The sequence below is a fragment of the Pimephales promelas genome, chromosome 3, assembly GCF_988280905.1.
Source record: "Pimephales promelas chromosome 3, fPimPro1.hap1.1, whole genome shotgun sequence".
Classification (NCBI taxonomy): domain Eukaryota; kingdom Metazoa; phylum Chordata; class Actinopteri; order Cypriniformes; family Leuciscidae; genus Pimephales; species Pimephales promelas.
The window spans coordinates 15646617-15666897 of record NC_142771.1 but is presented as its reverse complement, the minus strand read 5'-3'; the positions used below and the strand labels follow the sequence as shown (position 1 = coordinate 15666897).

Sequence of the window (20281 nt, the reverse complement as noted above, 5' to 3'; positions counted from 1 at the left end):
CTCAAGTATCCAAACAAATCAATTTGTTTTTCTGTTCAAAGGCTAAAGATATTTGGTAACCAAACAGTATATCTTCTTTTATGTTTAGCATAAGAAAGAAATGCATACATGTCGGTCATTCATTTTTGGGTGATCTGGCCCTTTAAGAAAAACCAGAACGTGCCTACTTGAACTAAACATGCAAAATTATGCTTGTTGTAAATTGTTTAAGACGGTTTAAAACGTTTCTTGTTGCATAACGCATTCTGCTTTGCATACAAATGAAAACAGTACGCAGAATACAGTGAATACCTGGGAAAGCCCATATTTTCATAGTGCTACTGTCACTTTAAGGAATGATGTAATCAGTTAAGTTTGTTTAGCTCTCCAGTTGGTCAGCCCGAAGCCGAAACACTGAGCGGCAGAGACACTCGGAGGGATGGAGTTTTTATTAGGAAACCCTTTTTCCTCACCCGTGGGTCAACTTATAGGTGAGTAACACGCTGGATGAGGTCGCAAATGAAATAACTCGCAGTACGTTTAAGCTAGCGTCAGTTTAGCACAGAATACAGATCAGCAAGTGTACTTTAACTTGATGTATGGAATGCGACTGCTTGATGTTTACATCAAATATATCTTTAATATTCGCTCCTGGTTTTCTTGCAAGACATGAACAGAACACGTATACATCGTTTAATTACGGATGACAGCAAATGATACGATTAAAATGAGATTGACACATCATTCGTGCAAACCAGAATCGGAGGCGCCTCATCAACGCGTTCGTGATTGGCGGAGTTGCGTGTCAATCAAACGCCATCTGCAAATAGGGACAAGGAGGTTTGTTCGAAGTTGCTTGCACGTCTCTGTGCATCCTAATAACGTTTTGACCCATTTCTTTGCCGCAAGAGCAAAATAACCATTTGCATCCGAGAATTAAAACGGTTATGTAACCACTCAATCCAGATTTTAATGCTGTTTTTGCAAGAATTACAATAATAAGTCTACGTTTCATTCATTTTAAGGGGTGGCCTCTTGTTCTGCTGTGTGCTAGATAGTGTCGTTGCAGCTAGACTAGTCTCATCTCAGCATAGAGCAATTAGCCAAACGCCATAATTATGCATTAGCAGCAAAATTATCTTTGCAATGTTCTACTCATCATCGCAAATTTATCCTTACAATTTTCAGATTATGAATATTAACTCAATTAATGGTGTTATTTTTTTCTGTGGAACATCTTTAAGAATTGTAATCAACGTCATCGTCTCTTTTAGCGTTTAATAAGTCAGCATGCCATGTAATGGAAGTTGCGAAAATCTTTTCTTCTTCCCAATTGTGAGTATATCCAAGTGAACGCTTTTCAAACAAGAAAAAATGTAGGCTGGGACTTGATTGGATGATTGTGGTTTGCTATTTCTGTGATGTCATGTGAATGACAGGTTACCCCGCCTTCACGCCAGTGAACATCAGAGAAGAGCTGGCATTACAAAAGGAAGGCAAAGTTATTTTGATTAATGATTATGAGGGCTCATGAATTTAAGTATGATAAACCATTTATAATAAATACTGCAATATTGCGTAAAAAACAAGAATTGTCAATTTTGATTTCATGGTGACTCATGGATAGTCACCTTATGGAATGACACAAGCAGTGTAAAGAGGGAGCTTTTGATGGAACTTGCCCTTTCAAACTGTTGAAAAGCCTGTTTTCCCTGCCCAGGTGCGGAACCTTGCGCATTGTAAACAATACGACAAGTCATGTTAAACTAGCTTGTTAGTTTATTAAACAAACTAGTTAGGTATCGTAGTTCAAATTTCCAGTTCAGCATATGGATGGGATTTCATTAATCCAGTATGAGAGGAGTTTCAATATGAGACCTCTTTGTAAAGTTAGTCTGGGCTCTTCATGACAATAAGGAGCTATTATGTCAACACAAGTTCAGTGCTTGTAACTTTGATAGTATTGCTGTGACTCATAAAGCTCTTGGCTGATGAGTAAGATAACAATGATGTCCTCCTGGTGTATTTTAGGACATTCAGCAGATAGACTGTTCATTGATTTGATCCTAAAGTTTATTTTGTGCTGTGGATTCTGTTGATAAGGATCAGTACAAGTTAGCTTGCAAACATCTAATCTACATAATTGCTACATAAAGTATGCATGTAATAGCCATTATTTTAAACCGAGTGTTTGACTGTTTCTTGGTGTCTTTCTCAGAACATGCCACCAGTGCTTCTCTCCCGTCAGAAGACTGGGGCCTCAACATGGAGATCTGTGACATTGTCAATGAAACAGATGAAGGGTGTGTATGTTGTTAGACGATAGATTTCTGTTTATACAGTCATGACAATGGATTTTATTTTTAAGCCTTCCCTAAATGTATTTGGACACATAAACTACACAACATCTGAACGTTGTATTAGACCAAGGATTCACAAAATTGTCTTTCAGCCGAATCCCTTCGACCTTAAAATATTTAGAGATTTTCAGGTTGACATTTCAATAGCTTAACAACACATGCACATATTCACAATTCTGGGATGTCGGTTAATGCTCACATGACATGCAGGTAAACAAATAAATTATTTCCTTTTGATACTGTACTCTGATCTATTATAAATCAGTGGATATATGACAAGTAACAATAAAAAGCTAATGTTTCACAACCACAACTACAGTTTGTCTTTATTTTGAGCTGTATAGCTATTGTTTTAACATTTAAAACTCTCATTTAGTTTAAGCTGTCACTATTTGCATAAAATAAAAGTGTCCAAACCTGAATAGTTCATTCAAGTATAGTGCTTTGAGTTTCTAGATTGTATAAAATTCATTGTTTAACATATTTTTTGTTATGCTGCTCTGTTTGCAGACCTAAAGATGCAGTCAGGGCAATAAAGAAGAGAATTCTGGGAAATAGGAATTTCAAAGAGGTCATGCTGGCTTTGAGTGTAAGTGTCAAACATATTGTGAATACCATCAAAGCCTCTTGCTCATGTTTACACATTAATAATTCACATTACGTTTTGAATTGTGCATTTTGCTGCAGGTGTTGGAGGCCTGTGTGAAGAACTGCGGGCACAAGTTCCACATCTACGTGTCCACCAGAGACTTTGTGGAGAACGTTTTGGTCCAAACAATCCTGCCTAAAAACAACGCACCCATGGCTCTTCAGGACAGAGTCTTGATCATGATACAGGTGCGAATAAACCCTTTGTCAACTCAGCTAGTGCTCAGAGTAAATAGTGTCACATGATCCTTCAGAAACCACTCTAATATGGTAATTTCCTGCTAAAGAAACGTTTTTTTCTTATGGTTAAAAACAGCTTTTTTTTCAGGATACTTTTATGAATAGAAAGTGAAAAAAAATACAAAGTACTGGCATGAAACTGACATGAAAATGGCGCAGACTGGCTTTAACTCATGGTGCGTTCACGTGCTATGGAAAATATGATATTTTCCATTTGTGAACTGGTATTTTGTTGTCGTAATGTGGTAAAAAGATGGCGATCCAGACCTGTTATTTAGCCAAAACTATTTTAAATTGCTTAAGTCATCTGCTACAGCAAGAAAATGATTCATCAAAACTCAAATGGTAAATAATATGCTGTATATTTTCTAGATCATGAATTTTGTGTATATCAATGTATATCATATCAAAGCGGTGTGTGTTTGTGTGTGTGTCTTTCTCTTTCACTAGGCGTGGTCCGATGCCTTCCGCAGCTCTCCAGATTTGACGGGTGTTGTAACCGTGTATGAGGATCTCAGGAGAAAAGGTGTGGAGTTTCCCATGACTGAACTGAATGGGTATTCCCCAATTCACACTCCCAACAGGGTATAACTGCTGCATTTTCAAATACTTGTTGAAGCAGCTTTTTATTAACAATTATAAATGCATAAATTCAATTTGGAATGCATAACTGTTAAAAAAAAAGCTGCACATAGTAGATTATCTCTAGAGTGTTAGCATGCGATTTTTTGATTTATTAATTAATGCTTGATGCCAACAGACAGTTGAGTCCGCGCCTTCGGTAAGGGCGCATGCAGAAAGTCACACCATCAAATCCTCACAGCCACAGAATACAGAGACACCCGTCACACTGTCACCTCAACAGGTATCACACACACCAGCATAGCAAAGCTAACTAGCATGTCACGTCACGTTTAAAGGAATAGTTCACTTCAAAATGAAAATATTCATCATTTACTCACTTTCAAGTTGTTCCAAACCTGTATGAATTTCTTTCTTCTGCTGAACACAAAGGAAAATATTTCGGAAAAAAAATACTATGGAAGTCAATGGGGTCCATCAACTGTTTGGTTTACGACATTCTTCAAAATATATATTTTTTTGTTTTCAGCAGAAGAAAGAAATTCATACAGGTTTGAAACAATTTGAGGGGGCGTAAATAATGACAGTATTTTCATTTTGAAGTGAACTATTTCTTTAAAATAAAGGATGGGTGGGGCAAAAAAAAGATTGTTTTCCTCAGTGTTTTTGTCCTGTTTTCCAACACAAATATCTAAACATGTTTGATACATTAACTTGAGATGCAAATGTAAAATGAAATCTTGAAAAGTTTAACAAAATGTTAAAGAGTCTATGCAAATATCAGTCAATGAGTTATGAAAATTTCCCTTTGAATTGAGCCCATTGTCAGATATCTGTTCTTGTTTTAAGCATAAACTCAATTTATTAAATGCATCTTGATTTAAGAATCTTCTCACAATTGTACTGAGGAAGAACATCACTTTTGTGCAGTGTGTTGTCAGACGGTACAGTAAAAGTTATGTACATATTCTGGATGTTGGAAGTTGCATTTTCAAATTCTAAAGTTTTGCTAATACAACTCATTATTTTTCTCCCTAGACATTCACATTTAGAGAAAATATTGACATATTGAGTTCTCTTCAATAAATTAAATATTCTTGCATATACATTTTTATATTTTCTTTACCTTCATAAAACCTGCAGATACCCTGAGAGAAAGGAAAATAGAATTAGAAATGAACAAATTGTGATGGATTGACTAAACATACTACAAAAGTAACCAGAGGGCCTCAGATTAGGTTTAAATGAATACTTTGTTTAATATTAATATTATTTAATAATTTGTACAGTATGTACATAGTAATTTGCATATTACATGGTATGATGGTCAATGCAAAAATAACCTCCAACCAGGTTATTTAGATGGATTTTATTTATTTATTTACTATTCTACACAACATGATCTATACATGTGTGTGTGTATATATATATATATATATATATATGCACACTTATCATTATGAATTAATTCTGTCACTGACCAATGAAGAATTATGGTGGTTACATATTAAATTAAGATTAATTTCTTGGCATTAATTAATGCATTATATATCATGAAGTAACTTTTTAGCATTTATCAAACTGGGTTCATGTTAATTTATGAATGAATATACTATTGCTCATTGTAATTATTTTAAATTAACTGAAATCTGTTAGTATATGTAGAAATGAACCAAGATATGTATGTGAATGCTGTAAAAATGTTGTTTTTATAAGTATAATATTGAATAGTGCTGGTTTCAAGTGTGTTTGTGTTTCAGATGAAGACATTGAGGGCTGAACTGGAGGTGGTGCGTAATAATATATCTGTGATGTCAGACATGATGAGTCAGATGGAGCCTGGAAGTCTCGAGCCGACGGACACAGAGCTGCTACAGGTTGGAATCGGACTCAAACACACACTCTTACTCTCTCCTGCATGTACACACTCATCCTCTAGTGTATAAATGTGATGGCCTGTTGCTGTTTCTCTACTCTCTCTGGCGGTCAGTAGCAGCTGTACTCCATGAGCAAGGACATGCAGGGCCGGATGGTGGAGCTCATACCCCGACTGACAGAGGAGCCGCTCATAGAGCAGTTACTCACTGCCAATGATGACGTTAACACCACGTTTGCACAATATCACAGGTTAGAGGCATGATGTTTGAGAACGTGCCATTAATATTTCATCTGTAAACTTTCATGTCATGCACATGGAGACCTGCAAGGTTTAAAAAATATGGTGAATAAGTATCTGACTGATGATAGATCTGGTCTGCTTTTATTATATTAAAAATAGTTAAAGTACACATCAGTTGTTTAGGTTAACAATTCCACCGTGAAGTTGTTTTTTCTTTACATTTCTGAGAGAATCTCACACACTATAAACACAAATTCCAAATAGCATGGTACTTTATCTTAGTTAGAAATAGTATTAGTAATAGTAAGAATAGTATGCTATATCCAACCAAAAACTGTGCGGGCACATCCCCAATTATCAAGACACTTGACCTCCTGACCTTAGGCGCTATATTTATCCGTCAGTGTACTGCCCCCCAGTGGACAACAAAATAATTGCATGATGAACACAAAAAATGCATTGCCCGGGCATGTTATGCTGGTCTCATTTGCTAGCATTAGTTAATGGGTTGACTAGCAGTGAACAGTATATTTTTACAGCATGAATTAGCCTTTGTTAATGTTAGATAATAAAAATGTTCACATTTGACTTTTGATCTTAAAGTAATATTAATAAATGCTGTAGAAATATTGTTCATTCTTAGTTTATTTTCACTAATGTAGTTAACTAATGAAACCTTATTGTAAAGTGTAAACCATTAAAACTATTAAAAGCTTATTTGTTCATTGAAATGAATCTGATAAAATAAAATATAAATGTTAGATGGGAAAAAAGTTGACTCTGCAACTAACTGAAATAAGTTTAATAAGTTGAAGCTGCTGAAGGATTAAAAATACTAACTGGAAATTAATAAAAACTGTTATAAAAATAAATTAAAACTTAATAATAATATTAAAATAATAACAATTCAAATGACAAAAGCACATAACAAAACAAAACAAAAAAAATGTTGAAAACAAATGAAAGTTATGTCAAATTAATGTTCCTAAAATGTTCCAATTGACCTAGATGATCCTAATATTGGCAATTATAGGAATTATGAAATTTCATTTATATGTTTAGCATGGCAGGGTTCCCACAATCTAGGCATAAAAGCTTGGCATACATTTCTGTAAATATATTACAATATATAGAAAAAAATCCTTGTAAACTAAGCATGACCAACTGTTGAACTCATGAAAATTGATTTGCTAAAAAAGTGTAACCCACATCAAATTAGTATAATTAATAACTTGTCTCATCTGTGTGACTCAACTACTTCTTTTTTATTTATTTTTTTCAGATTTGAAAGACATCTCAACCGACAGAGCAGTGCACAGTCTGTAAGAATTTATCAATTTAATATTAAATATTGCTGGTTTGGTTTCATCGATAGATAGATTCCTTACTTGATTTTTTTGTTATTTTCCAGAATCCAGCAAATCCAAAAGCACCAAATGGTGCTCACAATGCAGTCAGCCAATCAACAGTGACCACACTATCCAATCAGATGGCAGGATTGAGTAAGTGCCGATTTTGCTTATATTTATTTTGTCCACATTTTATTCTCAACCTTCAGTTAATAATACATAATTTTGTTGCATGATTTGCTACAGGCACAAAAACAGATGCGCTAAAACTAAATAAAAGCAGCTCATTACATAAAAGGTAAGAATTAAAGCAGTTTATATGTATAATTTGAGTCTCATTTTTCATTTAAACGACATTAAAAACTACAGCTGTGAGCAAATGTTATTGGCTATAAAGTGACCTTGATTGTTTAAATTAATTTGCCCCTCTTTTGCTATTTAAAGGTTCCTAACTTTTCTCACAATGTCTGCAAAGATTGGATAAAGGATTCAATCTCTCTCTCTCCTAGAGCTACTCTGGTCTGATTGGTCAGATCTGTTGCCCAGTTTGTTGTGACTGGCCTTCTCTGCTCTGATTGGTCAGATCTGATCAATCAGAGCAGAGAAGCGCATGTTGGAAAGCAAACGGCCATAACCATATTTGAATTGCATCTCCGGAGGCTTCCTCAGCAATGGATACACAGTGACTATAGTATATATTTTTTTAGAAATAAAGTATGTGTTTGTATAATAGCCTGGAAATAATATTAGCATGTAAAGGGCCGTACACACCGGGACGAATATCGGCGAACGTTATTCGCCAGTGTTTTTCAACACGTTTTTTGTGTTCGCACCCAAGCGATTTTCGGTGACGATGAGCCGAGTAAACGTGCAAATTCATTCCCTGACATTAGATGCCGCCCATTTGCTCTGCAATAGCACTCCATGTCAGTTCTCTTTTATGGAGATTTTTGTAGTCGCTGTCACGCTTGTCATATAGTTCTTTATGTTCTAACACCAACGAGACCAGCAGCTCTACATTAATCTTGCCTTGCATCTTCCTCGTCTTATTTCTTCCTGACTGTGTAGACAGCGACTCTACTTGGTGTATAACCAGACAGTTTCTGGTCCCATTGACTTCCATATATACTACATATACTACTCCCATATACTATGGAAGTCAATGAGACCAGAAACTGTCTGTATACTGATGTTCTTCTAAATATCAGAAAATCGTTTGAATTGATTCAAAAACGGTAAAACCCAACTGTTTAACTCTGGGGGAGTGGTAAAATGAGCCTATTTCCAAAAAAAAGTGGAGTATCCCTTTAAAGAAACAGTGTTGTATAGAAAGTTTCTGTTGCTCACTATGCATGATTTGATGTATTGGTTTTTGTTATATCCAAAGCAATTTACAATTGTGATTTCTCGATAGTCCAGAAAGCTGTGCAGCTCTCGAGGGACCGGCAGCCACACAAAGACAGCGACAGGACACTGGAGCGGTAAGCGTCTTTAAATTATTTAACGCTACAGAAAGGATATCATGTTTGAAATGGTGTTCAAATAGCAGCTCTTTGTATTATGAGAGAGCAGTCAGGATGTTCCTCTGGTTGTTTTCACCTGCTATTGTTCCTCACTTAAAACGGTTGTCTGTCTATGTTAAGGATGACAGCCTAGACTCCACCTCCCTCGGCAGCTCACCTCAGTTTCATTGGATGCTTGAGAGGGGAATGGTGGGTCTGATTGGCCGATGAGATGGACAGTTGGTTGAGCTTGTGTACCTGTTGCTCTGGGCTCGTGTTTTATTTCAGCATGTCATATTTTTTTCTCCTTTGGTGAACGACGAGTGTCTGCTGTCTTGCTTTTGTGTCTCCTGCATGTTTTGAGCTTCATCGTCTTTATTTGCTGAAGGTTTTGTGGATCTTTTTGGTGTTTAGTTCATTCTGTCCTTCAGGCCTGCTCAGTGACGTATTTTTGGTGTTCCCATTTCAAACCAACTTGTTTCCTATTCTCAGGACTGAAACATACCGATTTTTCTTTTATACTTTAAAGTAGTGTAACGCTTGTTTGAGATGGGTGTGGTTTGGAACTGATAGTTGTACTTTATTATGCTAAAGTGAACTGATTCATATTTTTTGCTTCTGCTGTCAGATCCCTGTCAGTCAGACTGAAGTGATGGATGACATTGAGCAATGGCTTGACATGGAGGATGTGAGTGAAACGTTCTTAAACCTCTTAGAATGGGAATTGAAAGAGAAATAACAGTTTTAATTCTGATTCCACTTAACAATTGTGTATGTATGTATATATAAATAGGGCTGGGCAACGATTAATCGCAATTAATCACATCCAAAATAAAAGTTTGTGTTTACATAATATATGTGTGTGTACTGTGTATGATTATTTTGTATATAAAAATTCACACACATGTATGTATATATTTAAGAAAAATGTGTTTTTAATATAAAATATTTATATTTAATAAAAAAAATATATATCAAGTATATACATGTATGTGTGTGTATTTATATATACAAAATAACACTACACACACATATATTATGTAAACACAAACTTTTATTTTGGATATGATTAATCGCGATTAATCGTGTATATATATATATATATATATATATATATATATATATATATAGTAATGTTTAAAAACAATTTATTTGGCAATATGCATTAAATTGACTTAAATGACTTTAAAGACATTTATAATGTTACAAAATATTTCTACTTCTAATAAATTCTGTTCTTTTGAATATGCTATTAATCAAAGACTTGAATCCTATTTACATAATTTTTTTTTATATATAATTAAAAGATTTGTGAATGTCACGAAATGTTGCACTGAATCTTGCTATAAAACCAGAGATATTTATGAAGAAAGTGAAATCTTAAAACACTGATTATTGTTTCCTGTATTTCATAAGTATATTTTTGTGTTGCAGGAAGATGACTCAGAGGGGGTGACTAGTGAAGGTATTCTTCTTTTTGTATGCTTATGTACTAATATGGCTAATATGATAATGCTTTCAGCTACAAATAAGACTTGTACTATTATGGGAATAATATCCCATATACTATAAGCAGCAAGTAATGCCTTTTGCCACATTTATATCAATGCAGATTTTAAATGAACAGAGAAAATGTGTAAAAAATAAACAAATAAAAAATCCATGTCAAGATTATATTTTTGCATGTTCGCATGTAAGCTTTTCTTCTGCATGTTAAATTAGAGGCCAACTTTGAATGTTTTTTCCCCCAACCCCATTCTGTCTTGAATGATCCAGTCTTCCTCTTGTAAGAGTCTCAGTCAAACCTGCCGAATGTCCTTTAAGTCACGTACACCTACGCCCACACGCTACTCGTGATCTTTACTTCCTATTTAATGGAAGTAGTATGTGGCATTGTTGTGTTCCTCCTGTTCTTAACTTCTTATTGTAATCTGAAAACGCTTAGCTCGGTGATTCATTTTTACACTCTTTCTGGTACTTTCCAAACACAGCAAATATGCCATTAGTCTTCATAAATGCATTTCTTCATATGGCAATTGCTGTATGTCCATATATGGCATTTCCTATTGTCTCAAGTCGTGTTTGAATCAAGGCAAGCGGCATTTCTTACAGTTGTGTGAAAGACATAATTTCTCTTTCTCACCCTCAGAGTTCGATAAGTTTCTAGCGGAGAGAGCGAAAGCAGCCGAACGTCTTCCTTCAGTAAAAGCGCCACCCCACGACCCCGGCCGTTCACAGCTGTAGCTCTGGATTGGATTTACATCTCGACGTAAAACATTTGTTTCAGTTAACAACCATGTTCTTACTTTTCGGGTTGTGTATAGTAATTCTGGTTTATTTCTAACCATTTTAGGAACCTAACTTTAGGTGCGGGTTATGTGGATGTTTCATATTACATTAATTTTGATTTTGCAGATGCCATCTTATGAAATATTATTTATAACCAGACACTAATTTCTTCAGTAATGTTGTTTCAGTTGTAGAGGTCATTTTCTTTCATTGTTTAATGGAGAAAGCCTCAATGGTGACACATGAAGAACTTTATTTAAAGCGATACTCCACTTTTTTTGGAAATAGGCTAATTTTACAACTCCCCCAGAGTTAAACAGTTGAGTTTTACCGTTTTCAAATCCATTCAGCCAATTTTCTGCTATTTAGAAGAATATCAGTAACCAGAAAAAATATATATTATGGAAGTCAATGAGACCAGAAACTCTCTGGTTACTGATATTCTTCTAAATTTTAGAAAATCGGCTGAATGGATTTGAAAACGGTAAAACTCAACTGTTTAACTCTGGGGGAGTTGTAAAATGAGCCTATTTCCAAAAAAAAGTGGAGTATCCCTTTAAGATCTTGATCGTTGAGGTTAAAGCCGTTGTCTGTATAAACTAAATGTTTTATATTAGACTGGTTTGAAGTGGCTCTTACAGAGAGAAAAATGGAAGTTTGTCGGTAAGTTTCTTTCTTACAATAATTGTGGTTACTGTATGTCTCTAGAGAAGGGGTGGCGAACGTCCTGGAGAGATTTGCTCTAACCCTGATAAAACTTGCATGCCTTTAGCTTTTGAGTAACCTCAGAGCTTGATGAGCTTCTTCAGGTGTGTTTGCTTAGGGTTGATCAAAACTCTGCAGGACTGTGGCTCTCCAAGACCTACATTCGCCACCCTTGCTCTAGTATATGAGCTATTAGTGTTTGTAATCAATGTACAACCTTAAACAGCTCATTTTAGGGGTTATGTTAAAATATATTTAATAAAATTAAGGTTATTTTAAAATGCGTTTATAACTATAAATACACACACACACACAGCATGTTTTCTGTATATAGAGAGAGTACTGGTACACATTCTCTTTTTGTGTGTATAGTTAGTTTGTCAAAACATACTTGAACAGTAATCAAGAATGTTTTGTTAATGATTACTAATCTATTAGTGAAACAATGCACCAATGATATTCTGTCTCTTCAGCAATTGTCCGAAGAGTTTGCACAGTACCTAACACCGGTATATTTGTAGAAGTACACTAACTCCGACTGAACACGTTTCGCAAAACATAACTTGAGGCAAGCCTGTTAGAAGAGATTTGCATGTGTTGCTTGACCTCTAGCGTAATAAATAAAAGCCGCAAAAATGATTCGAATCATTTTACTTTATTGCTCAAAACATGTAACATATGCAGGCAGCAAAATCCACATTGTAGACATATATATTTAAAACGTACCACACAATGCAAGACTTTCAAGCAAACTTCTTAAAGGATATCTCAGTATTTCATTTATGCATTCCTTTTTGGAAAATAAATAGTTATTTTTAACCAAATAATTAGCAACTTCATAATAAGACACTTCCTTATTGTAAAAAAGTCCATTAACTAGGTCATGTTCGTTTTCTGTCTAAATAAATATTATTAAAATAAGGCACAATGAAGCTTAAGTTAGAGTGCATGTAAAGGTAAAGGATAAGTGCTATCAAAATCAATGGGAGAGGACAGTCTTTAGTCAGGCACTATTCACACTGTAAAGTTGAGTTCAACACAAAATCAATCTGCTTGTAACATTTTGGAGCTGAATCCAACAAAACTAACTGTTTAGTTAAGAAACCCCCATATAATAAAACGATAAAAACTCATTACCTGTCTTCACTGTAAGCGACTGGGCATGCAGTGTTGCTCATTTTGCTGTGTAGACAGCTTTGATACAAACTCCCAGTGTAGGCACTTCGTGAGAAGTCAAAACACTGTCATGTCAGGACAGGCACTAACCCAAGTTCCTTTAAATACTCAGGTAATGTGAACAAGTGCTTGTTGCAACACCCTTGAGGAAAATCACATGACTCTAGGAAATTCAGGTGTTTAGGGATTCCCCAAAAAAAATCCTACTGGAGGCATTAAATTAGATCTCAAGTCTCAGAATATCTCAGAAGATAGATATTTCCACATATTATAAACTACATTTCCAATTCTGAGATGGAAAGTAAACCGTTCAGCCACATACTCACCTACATATCATTACAAACCTGTACGACTTTGTTCTATATTAACATAAAAGATATTTTGAGAAATTAAGATTAAATTTGAGAAACAGATTACCTCTTCTTCTGTTTTTGCCATTTGCTCTCTATGGTTCTTTTTACTGTACACCTGCTATTAAGATGTGTTTGTCAATCGGATAACACCTTTGAACTGAGTATGGCTGTACAAGGTCAGTAATATAGGTTAGGGCCAGCCCATTTAGTGCCTTAAAAACAAACAATACAACTTTGAACTGAATCCTAAAAAGAACTGGGAGCCAGTGCATGGAGGCCAGAATGGCCAGTTAAAAGACGCGCAGCTGCGTTTTAGACTAACTGCAAACATCTAAGTGAGGATTGGGGGAGGCCAAGGTAGAGGGAATTACAATAATCCAGCTGTGCTGTAATAAACGCATGGATAACTTTCTCAAGGTCATTGTGAGATAGGAATGATTTTAAGCGGGAGATCATTCTGAGCTGGTAAAAAAACATTTTTGACAACAGAGATAATCTGTTTATCAAGGCAGAGTTCTGGGTCAAGGATGACACCCGGGTTTCTGGCATAGGGTTTGACACAAGGGGTGACCTAGATTTTGCACAACAGTGCATCTTGCCTTGGGAGCTCAAAAATTACGACTTCTGTCTTGTCACCATTTAACTGGAGAAAGTTGTTAGCCATCCACCTTTTGATGTATTCAAGACTTGTATTGAGTCTGTATTGATTATAGAGGCAAGTACAGCTGCGAGTCATCCACATAAAACCTGACTGAAAAAGTTCTATTATGTTGTGAGCAGTGTTGTGCAAGTTACTTCCAAACTGTAATACATTAGGTATTACTTGTTACTGTTGTTTAAAAGTAATTCATTACCTTACAATATTACTGTCACAGAATTGCAATGCGTTACATTACTCATGTATTACTTTTGAGTTACTTTCACCAAAATAACTAAGTAGAACTTAACTTTTGGGCTGTAACGATATGCAATATGAAACCGAAATCGCGATTCGCCACACGACTCAGATCCACGAACCTACAGAATCGCGACACACCTCTTCCAACTCCAGCGTTATTCTCCTTACCGTCCATATCCAATGCTGCCTTATCTTTACATTAGGCTATTAGTATTATTTGAAGTTAACATTATAAAATACGTAGACCTACACCACAAAACTAGTTGAGGATAAATTATTTAAAATTGGGGAAGTCCAGCATTATGGACATGATGACATTTGCAGTCAAAACTTGAAATAAAAATTCTCAGAAAATACATGTATTGAAACGTATATAGGCTACTTCCTTAAAGGACTGCAGACATTAGACAAATATCAGTCTATGTTTTATTTTTAATATTAGGGGAAAGACACACATTCATGCGTGACAAAAAAATAGGAGGCAAAATATATTTTTTGTAATTCTGTTAATTACACTGCGCAAATCGGATGAGGAAGGGTTGGCTCTCCAGTCTCCATAGAACTTAAAATATTCATTTTATTTTAGTTTCCGTGTTCGCATTTATGAGGAAAAAACAATGTTACAGACGCGACCGCTCTGAACTGGCACTAAAAGACTGCTTTAAAACTTTCACATAGTCTGTTGCCTTTAAGAAGTAAAAGCAGACAATACACTGTAATACAACTGTAATACAAGCCTCACTGAACATGTAACGAGTAAAATATTACTGAAAATTGATTAGTAATGCCTTACACTACTGCGTTACAGCAAAAAGTAACATGTTACTGTAATGTATTACTTTTGTAATGCGTTACTCCCAACACTGGTTGTGAGTGGTCAGAAAGGGAAACTGTGACAAAACAGCTTTTTCCAGAACTTTAGAAATGCTATTAAAATGATGCATAGTTTAGTTTAATTATGGTTATAACGCAGTTCTGATGTCAGAAGTAAATGACGACTACTATGTTCACTCGTACGTCCAACAACAAAACACCTTAGTTGCTTACGAGACATTCTGGTCTACAGCTGCTCCGCGTCTGTGTACAGCACACTCAGGGCAGGTCTATGCTAATACGACAGTGTCCATCAACAGTCATTGGCGGGGCCTGTGCAAACGTACGTCACTTTGCCCTGAATCTGAAAACAGTTTGTTCTGAGACAGAGCTTACGATTTATGTGGAATAATGATAAAAAAAAGATTAAAAGCATGACCTTATCATGATTTCTCTGTGAAAACATTCATCCAATTTTTTTTTTTGCACCAATAAGTGCATAAGCTCATCAAAACGGTTATTAACATTAATCAATATTTGAAACAATAGTACCCGTATATATCTTAAGGACACTTCACTGGTACAGTGCTTTTTTTCTCTTCAAGTTGAACGGCTGTTGATGACAGCTTGCATTGACCTTAACCAACTTAGGTCCGTTTCGTGCAATAGATGAAACTCCCTCTTTGCTCATTTAAGTGTTCTTGACATTCAAGGTGATCCATAAGTGTATACGGCCTTTGTCAGGTTTGGCAAAAGTCAAGATCGTGCTGTCCAGAGGGTCAAAGCAAAAGGTCAGTCACCCAAAAGCTTGTGCACGGTGTGTTCTCCTGAGTGCACAGTAGTAATAAAGTTCCTTGACCAGTACACATCACATTCTGTCAGTGGGACGGACATGTCGAGCAGATTTGAGGGGAAGTATATCCATCTTCTGAGTCTTTAAACTTGGCTTCAAATGTTCGTCCAAGAATTCTGCAGTTTTACTGGTCATCAATTCATCAAAAATGATCATCTATATAAAAAAAGATTTGAAAATGTAACATTCAATTATTATCATTTTTTTTATTATTATTTTTTTTTTTTTTGCACACCTGGCATCCCCCTCAAAACAGTTCTCATTTGCACTTGAATCTGGTGAAATATAATACTTAAATGCTTTGTTATAGCTACTGAATAAATATATTTGCTTCTTCATGGACTACTAAAAGTGTTCCTGCAATGGGAGCATTCTCTGGCTAGAGCGCAGAACACCAGAGTTTGAATGGACAGAAGTCCATGCCTCTCATTTTAGGTTAAGCTGTGTTACTTTGACATTGTGTAAAATAGAAAATGTATTACCCTTTTTTTTCCCATTATTATCAATCTAAATTAATTTTCTTCGAAATATAGGAGACTTTGAGATGTTACTGGGGTGTCACATCACAATTTCATTTCAAATTTCATTTTTCACTATTTAAATTTCGTTTTTATTTATTTAAATCGACCCGACTTTGTCAGTGTGAAAAATATTTTAAGACTATACCTTATTAAAAATATTGGTTAAGTTAACAGGCCTGTGTGTGTTTTATATTCCTAGTGCAGTGTCCGTTCTCGGACCATATAAGCTCTGCTTGCGTGAGCCATGCAGCTTCCCGAAGCATCGAAGCTCAAAAAATGGTATTCAGATCAGATCACTACTGTTCTAACAGATACACAATACTGCATGCAAATGAAAGTCAGTGTAGGTCACAATTAATTTGTCTCACCTCTATGAAGAATATGGACGAACGGAGCTTTGGCCATGCAATAGTGGTGACGTTTCTTCCACTGAAAGTTTTATTTCTGGTAAAACATTACATATCAATTAATTTTTACCACAGTTTTTCATAGTGTTTAGAATGAATAAGGGTCACACTGTATTTTAGGTGTCTTTAACTAATATGCCCTTGCATAAAATTTTTAGGAACAATGTGTTAATTGTTTTTATGTTGTTTTGCAAAACACTGCTAGGCTAGTGACTGGGTAAGGTTAGGGACAGGTTTGGTGGTCTGGTTATGGTTTAAGGGGGAAGGAACGGTCGACAGTGTAATTATAGATGTGATTCGAGAAATAAATGACATGCAGGTATTTTTTAAATACAAGTAAATTGTATAAAAAAAAATAAAAATAAAAAAAGTCTATTTGGATCCCAATTTACTCTCTGGGAGTCTGACGACTAATAATACAAAACTAGATTAATCAACAAAAATAAAAGCCAATAAAACAGAAAGTTTTAAAACCCCAAATGCGTTCCAAATTTCAAAATCAACAATTTACTATACATTGTAAAGATTTTTTAAATCTCATTTTACTTGTAAAAAATGTCATATCTGGTGGCAAGTCATTCCATATTTTCATTTCTCGATCTATACATTACAGTACATTGCTTTGCATTGGTTTTTGAAACAGGAAGTAAAAAACATCCTTTTGATGTATGCTGCATATTAAAATTATGACTAATTCTACTATAGAAAAGTTGACAGTAGAAGACATTAGGAACTCTAGATACTGAAATATATCTTATTAAAAAAAAAAGCAAGGAGATAATCATCCTATCCTTCCCAAATGGCCAACCCAAGGTTTACACAAAAAGTGCATTCTGCATTGTATCAAATGATTAAATGAAATGTTACTACATAGTAGTTAAAGACACTTATAAAGAATCTTAATATATAACACTTTATACAATACCACACATTAATAAATATTAACATAAAACTCAAATTATTACTTATGTTCTCAAATTATTACTTATATTAGTTTTGTACTTATGTTATTTTGTTATTCTCATTCATGAACTACTTATCTATTCGGCATTAGGTTATATATTAGTTAATGACTTAAAGGTATAATGAAGTGTTTCCCAATGACAGACACAGTAGAAATCAGTAGATACACACCCTCCTCCACAGGTCCACTGCAGCACAGTGACAGGAGCATCCAGACTCTTCGCAGAGGCCTCCAAACACACTCAAACACACCACCTGCGATACGACAAGATAATAATTATATCTTAGCACTGATCTCCGATTGTCCCAAACATCTCTAAAATAGATTAAACCATGAACTCGACTTAAACTAGTTTATAATAACTTCTAGTAAACGGAATCCATCACGAAACCGTCGCGTGTTTTGACAGACACCTCAAGATGTGTTCGCTAATGTCCGACCACAACCACAAGTCACTTCTATTTCGAGGTTCATCTTGCTTTTAACAGTGTGAAATCCCAACATCAACTGTGAAATCGCAATGTCAACTCCGAAATAATTATAGTGGACGATATTTTGATCTAAGCAAAAAAATGAGAATCTTCCAGTAGGAAACTGCATGTTGGAATACTCGGCGCGCGCCGGTGACGGTGTTTCATCAGAAAGGCGCCAGAGTAAAACAACGCATTTCTCACCTCTGGTGTTGGTTTCCATACTAGTAGTATTAGTAAGGTGAAGCAATCGTTGTGTTAATTTGTCCTTTATACACTTAATTTACAAAGGTCCGGACAGGTCCAAGCAAACTTCACCAGGCAGTGTGTGTGTATGAGTGTGTGAGGTGAGCTGCTCAAGCTCGCGCGTGAAGATTCGAATGGGAGGGATAAATAGAAAGCCTAAAGTCCCTCCTCTCCCTTTCCCTTTCGGCTCATGGGACATTATGTAACTTATGGCAGTCAATGGCGAGAGACAACTTATCTTTTTATTCCTTCTGAATTGTGCCCTGAAGTATACATGATGTTTGTCAATTTAAAAGATACATTTTAAAGTCAAGAAAGTCGCAGTTTGATGTAAAACTGTTGCGGTAACGTGAACTTATAAGACTGAACATAATTACAAAGACTGTAACTTTTGCTACAAATTGCAGTTTAAAGTTAGCCTGCATTTTTATTTATATTTCGGAAAAATGCTTAACGACATTGCACTTGTTTCTTCAATTTGCCTGTTTCTCTTGCTAACGTTAGATATAACTTACCGAATAATATGCGCTTCTCCAACATTATTCTACATTTCTGTAACAATCAGTTTCCAAAAAGTGCAAGTCCCATTGAGAAACATTATGACTTGTTAAGATATTTAACGTTACATTATTACAGAGGACATTTTTAATAAAAAATAATGATCACAAACAAGTGATGACCTAACATTTCTGCTAAACTTTAAGTTCAACAAGTGCTCCCAGTGCCTGTATGACTTTTTAATTGTATAAATGCAATGGAAAAACTTAATTATGTTAAACTCTTAACGTACCTTTTTAATTCCCCCTTCTCATGTCAATTCTGCCAGCTGTTGCAATAAGGAAATGAATGAACTCCTCATTCCATCTCCTCTTTTTGTGAAAATATCGGCAGTATCGACAGAATTAAATGGCCTTACTCGGCATCTTTTTTTCTTCGGTGTTTTTACCAAGAGAGCCATTATAATGGTTCAATATCGTTGTTTTAATGAGTCCTGAAAAGAGAGAGAGGACCACGTTGCCTGTTGCCGAGAAACCGGTTTTCCCGCGCGTGTTTGGGGGCGTCGCTCTTCTTTGGTTGCTTTTTGGTTGAGAGGGAATATGGAGCATCGCGCCCTCTCTGTTGATCACTAGGTTTGTGCTGTCTATTTTCCTCAGCAAATCATAAAGATCGTAAAATAGTCGATGTAACGTGGCAGAACGACATCATGCAGTTTCTAAAATCACTATTGTACTGACAATAACAACAAAACCACAAAGACTGAATGAACTATACAACTCTTGAGTAAATGTTATATGTAAGTGGTAATTCACATTTAAATAACTGTTTGGTTTACTATGTATGTCAATGCGGAGGGAAAAAAATAATGTGTCATGTGACAGTAGGTTTTAAAATCCAAAATAATAATAAAAAAAAACATGCAGGATATTTCGGAATTTCCCTTGAATTATCAAGCAAAAACACAAAAGGAAATCATGGGCTCGTTTGACTTTTCTATGTCTTTTGACTTCCGGTCTGTATTTTCACAGCGATCTTGCATAATGAACTGCTCGTAAAAAAAATCGACATTTGTTAAGACATCTGCTTTACAATGCTTATGATAAACATTACAATGCTCGTGATAACTTTTGTTAACTCTACAATAAGTAAATCCATTTCACCAGCTAATTACTCCTCGGCAGCAATGCCATATAGAGCAACCGTAAAAACGAAAGTTCAAAGACAATATTCTAAAGATGACGGCTCCCACGTTTCTCTGGTGCATAAGGTCTATTAATACTTGTAAAAAGTATCAAACGTTTTGGTATCA

The 20281-nt window shown here is 35.4% G+C and overlaps 1 protein-coding gene and 1 long non-coding RNA gene across 6 annotated transcripts; one reads left to right on the top strand and one right to left on the bottom strand.

The window, feature by feature from the left end:
* The first annotated feature begins 318 nt into the window (after positions 1 to 318).
* tom1 (target of myb1 membrane trafficking protein) lies at positions 319 to 11039 on the top strand. Of its 3 annotated transcripts, none has more exons than XM_039646834.2 (16): positions 319 to 470; positions 2198 to 2282; positions 2850 to 2928; positions 3027 to 3176; positions 3678 to 3812; positions 3988 to 4092; positions 5570 to 5686; positions 5803 to 5936; positions 7211 to 7250; positions 7340 to 7430; positions 7524 to 7575; positions 8692 to 8758; positions 8921 to 8989; positions 9408 to 9467; positions 10214 to 10244; positions 10929 to 11039. In XM_039646834.2, exons 1-16 carry the CDS (start codon positions 419 to 421, stop codon positions 11021 to 11023), a joined length of 1362 nt encoding a protein of 453 aa, XP_039502768.2. In that variant the 5' UTR covers positions 319 to 418; the 3' UTR covers positions 11024 to 11039. The 3 variants fall into 3 exon arrangements, with proteins under 3 accessions (XP_039502768.2, XP_039502769.2, XP_039502770.2); XM_039646836.2 differs by lacking the exon at positions 319 to 470 and adding an exon at positions 870 to 1314; XM_039646835.2 differs by lacking the exon at positions 8921 to 8989.
* Positions 5601 to 19541, bottom strand: LOC120465120 (uncharacterized). Of its 3 annotated transcripts, XR_016155082.1 has the most exons (5): positions 19265 to 19541; positions 17929 to 18012; positions 16756 to 16831; positions 12911 to 16022; positions 5601 to 6009 (listed from the first exon to the last, which is right to left on the bottom strand). It is a non-coding gene; the product is annotated as an uncharacterized LOC120465120 (long non-coding RNA). The 3 variants fall into 3 exon arrangements; XR_005618788.2 differs by lacking the exon at positions 5601 to 6009 and having other exon boundaries at positions 12433 to 16022; positions 18433 to 19541; XR_005618787.2 differs by lacking the exon at positions 5601 to 6009 and having other exon boundaries at positions 12433 to 16022.
* Positions 19542 to 20281: the final 740 nt, after the last annotated feature.